Source organism: Melanostigma gelatinosum (genome assembly GCF_949748355.1).
Source record: "Melanostigma gelatinosum genome assembly, chromosome: 10".
Lineage (NCBI taxonomy): Eukaryota > Metazoa > Chordata > Actinopteri > Perciformes > Zoarcidae > Melanostigma > Melanostigma gelatinosum.
This window is the reverse complement of record NC_136643.1, coordinates 14,443,074-14,445,674: the sequence shown is the minus strand read 5'-3', so window position 1 is coordinate 14,445,674 and position 2,601 is coordinate 14,443,074. Positions and strand designations below refer to the sequence as shown.

General features: G+C 39.8%; 1 protein-coding gene across 1 annotated transcript; it reads left to right on the top strand.

Moving 5' to 3' along the window:
- Nucleotides 1–1,145: 1,145 nt before the first annotated feature.
- On the top strand, nucleotides 1,146–1,781 carry LOC306783864 (citrate synthase-lysine N-methyltransferase CSKMT, mitochondrial-like; the record flags this gene model as incomplete). The annotated part of the gene is made up of 1 exon (XM_079277684.1): nucleotides 1,146–1,781. One exon carries the CDS (start codon nucleotides 1,146–1,148, stop codon nucleotides 1,779–1,781), a length of 636 nt encoding a protein of 211 aa, XP_079133810.1.
- Between the last annotated feature and the right edge of the window lie 820 nt (nucleotides 1,782–2,601).

The following is a 2,601-nucleotide window of genomic DNA, read 5'->3' as shown; positions in this document are numbered from 1 at the left end:
CCTCTCTCTTCTTCTAGCTCCTCACCTAGCTCTTTTAGCTCTAACAATCTGTTTTTGTGTTCAATTTAGCTGCTGTCCAGTGTCGAGCCTCGGGTTTTCACCTGCACGAAGAAGCCTTCCAGTTAGTTCCTCGGAGATCAACTGTGTAGTCTTGGCGTTCCTGTGTCGAGCCTCGGGTATCACACAGACGTTCCAGCCTGCCTGCCAGCCACTTTCCGGCTAGGATCAGAGCGGAGCGCGAGGACGCGCCTCTGTGTTTGACGTGACTGTTTACCTGTCGGCTTCGTCAGCCGCTCAGAGGATTTTGCCACTTTCCGGCTTGGACCCATGCGGAGCGCATAGAGACGCCTCCTTTTTGACTATGTATTTCCTGTCTTTTCCTCTGCCTGTGAGAAATAAATAAAATTGTTTTTTGAAAAATAACTCTGCTGTCCTGAGTCTGCATTTGGGTCCATGAACGCACCACATCATAACACCTTTGATTGTATTGTCACTGCACCGAGACTCAGGCAGGGTGTCTGCACACAGCGAGTGGTCTGGGGGGGAATAGCGTGAACCTCCAAATAAGTAAGAAAGAAAAGTTAAAGTGAGTTGCAGGTGTGTGCACTGATGTCTTACCTAATTGTCACCGATATGTTAGCTACAGAAGCTGACCATAAAGTAGCACTTTGTTGTGCAATAACGTCACACTCAGTTGCAAACTTGTTGGCAACACCAAGCTAATGCAGTCTAATATAACACAGCCTGGATACATCAACACATCTATTTAACAGTTTAAAGATGAACTGAGCATTATAAAGTACACAAAGGGAGGATTCAATGCAGGACTGTTGAGTGTATGTTGCTTTTTTATTTTAATGAGCAATGTGAGTCATTTGAGTTTGTCAGCTTGGTAGATCGTCTTCATGCCGAGCTTAGTGGCTTCTAAGGACCCAAGAAAAGGTCTTAAATCATATATTAAAAGAAAAGACATTTGACACATTAAATTGATGGATTTTAAATTTACTTCAGCATAAAGTCCCTCCAAATATGACAGAAGGATGGAGGCATTAAGGCAAGTTGTATGTGTTTTACTGCTAATGTTCACTCACTAACTCGTGACATAATCCCATCTGTGTTTCTGCCTAGCTGAACTGATTGAAAACATGGATAAGAAAGCAACTTGGGACCGCTTCTACACTGAGAGCAGCAGCAGCACAAACACCTTCAAACACTTTGAGTGGTTCTTTGGCTTCGATGCTGTCCGGGACTTCATTATGCCCCTATTGCAGACCAAGCCCCACCCAGACGGTTTGCTCCAAGTCCTGGCCATGGGCTGTGGCACTTCTGCTTTCGGGCCCTGTATTTACAGACGCTCTCCTCTCCCGGTCCGGGTCACTTGTGCAGACATTTCCCCCATAGCTGTGCGACTAATGCATGAACACGTCCAAACCAAAGCCATTCAAGCTCACAATCTTTCCTCTCGGCTTGAGTTCGTAGAGCTGGACTGCACACAGCTCCACGAGCACTACGGTTGTAGCAGTGTGGACCTTATAGTTGATAAGGGCACCACAGATGCCTTGTTGAGGTCTAAGGAAGGGAAATGGAAGGCCAATCAGGTGCTGAAGCAGTGTTTGTCGGTGTTGCGGAGCTCAGGGTCTCTGCTCCAGTTCTCTGATGAAGACCCTGATGCCAGGCTGCTGTGGCTGGAGACGGAGGCACAGGAGCCGGGGTTGATGGCAGCAGATGTTGGGGTGCAGGAGGTTGGGGAGCTAAGGGGACTGACTACTGCTACCAAGTGACTCCTCGCTCTATTGTATAGCAACTTTCTTCATCTGGATGGTGATAATATTAAATGAGTAAACTACTGAAGTGATTGTAAAAAGTAATTGATAAGGTACACAGACAGAGTGAGTTATCCACCAAACTGGACCTCCACATTCCGACAGCAGAGACAATAGATTTACTACTTATAAAATAACCTGAAGGTAAAGAATGACCTCTTTATGAAATGATAAAAGTTGACAAACCACTTAAACCAGGGGTGCCCAATATGTCGATCGCATTTTGCCACTTGATTTTCTAACACACGGGTCACAAGTCATCAGAGAAAGGTAATGACCAAATATATATATATATATATATATAATATATATATATATATATAATATATATATATATATATTATATATATATATATATATTTATATATATATATTATATATATATATATATATTATATATATTATATATATATATATTTATATATATATATTATATATATATATATATATTATATATATTATATATATATATATTTATATATATATATATATATATTATATATATTATATATATATATATATATTTATATATATATATATTATATATATTATATATATTATATATATATATTTATATATATATATATATATATATATATTATATATATATATATGCTGAGCAACAGACGTCTAACTGGACACAATTCAAATCGCAAGGATCAACAAGTCTTGGTTTATCAGAATTACCTGAAAGGAACAGTGTGTGAGATTTAGATCCATCTAGTGGTGAGGTTGCAAATTGCAACCAACTGCACAACCCTCAGCTCAGTACCTAATA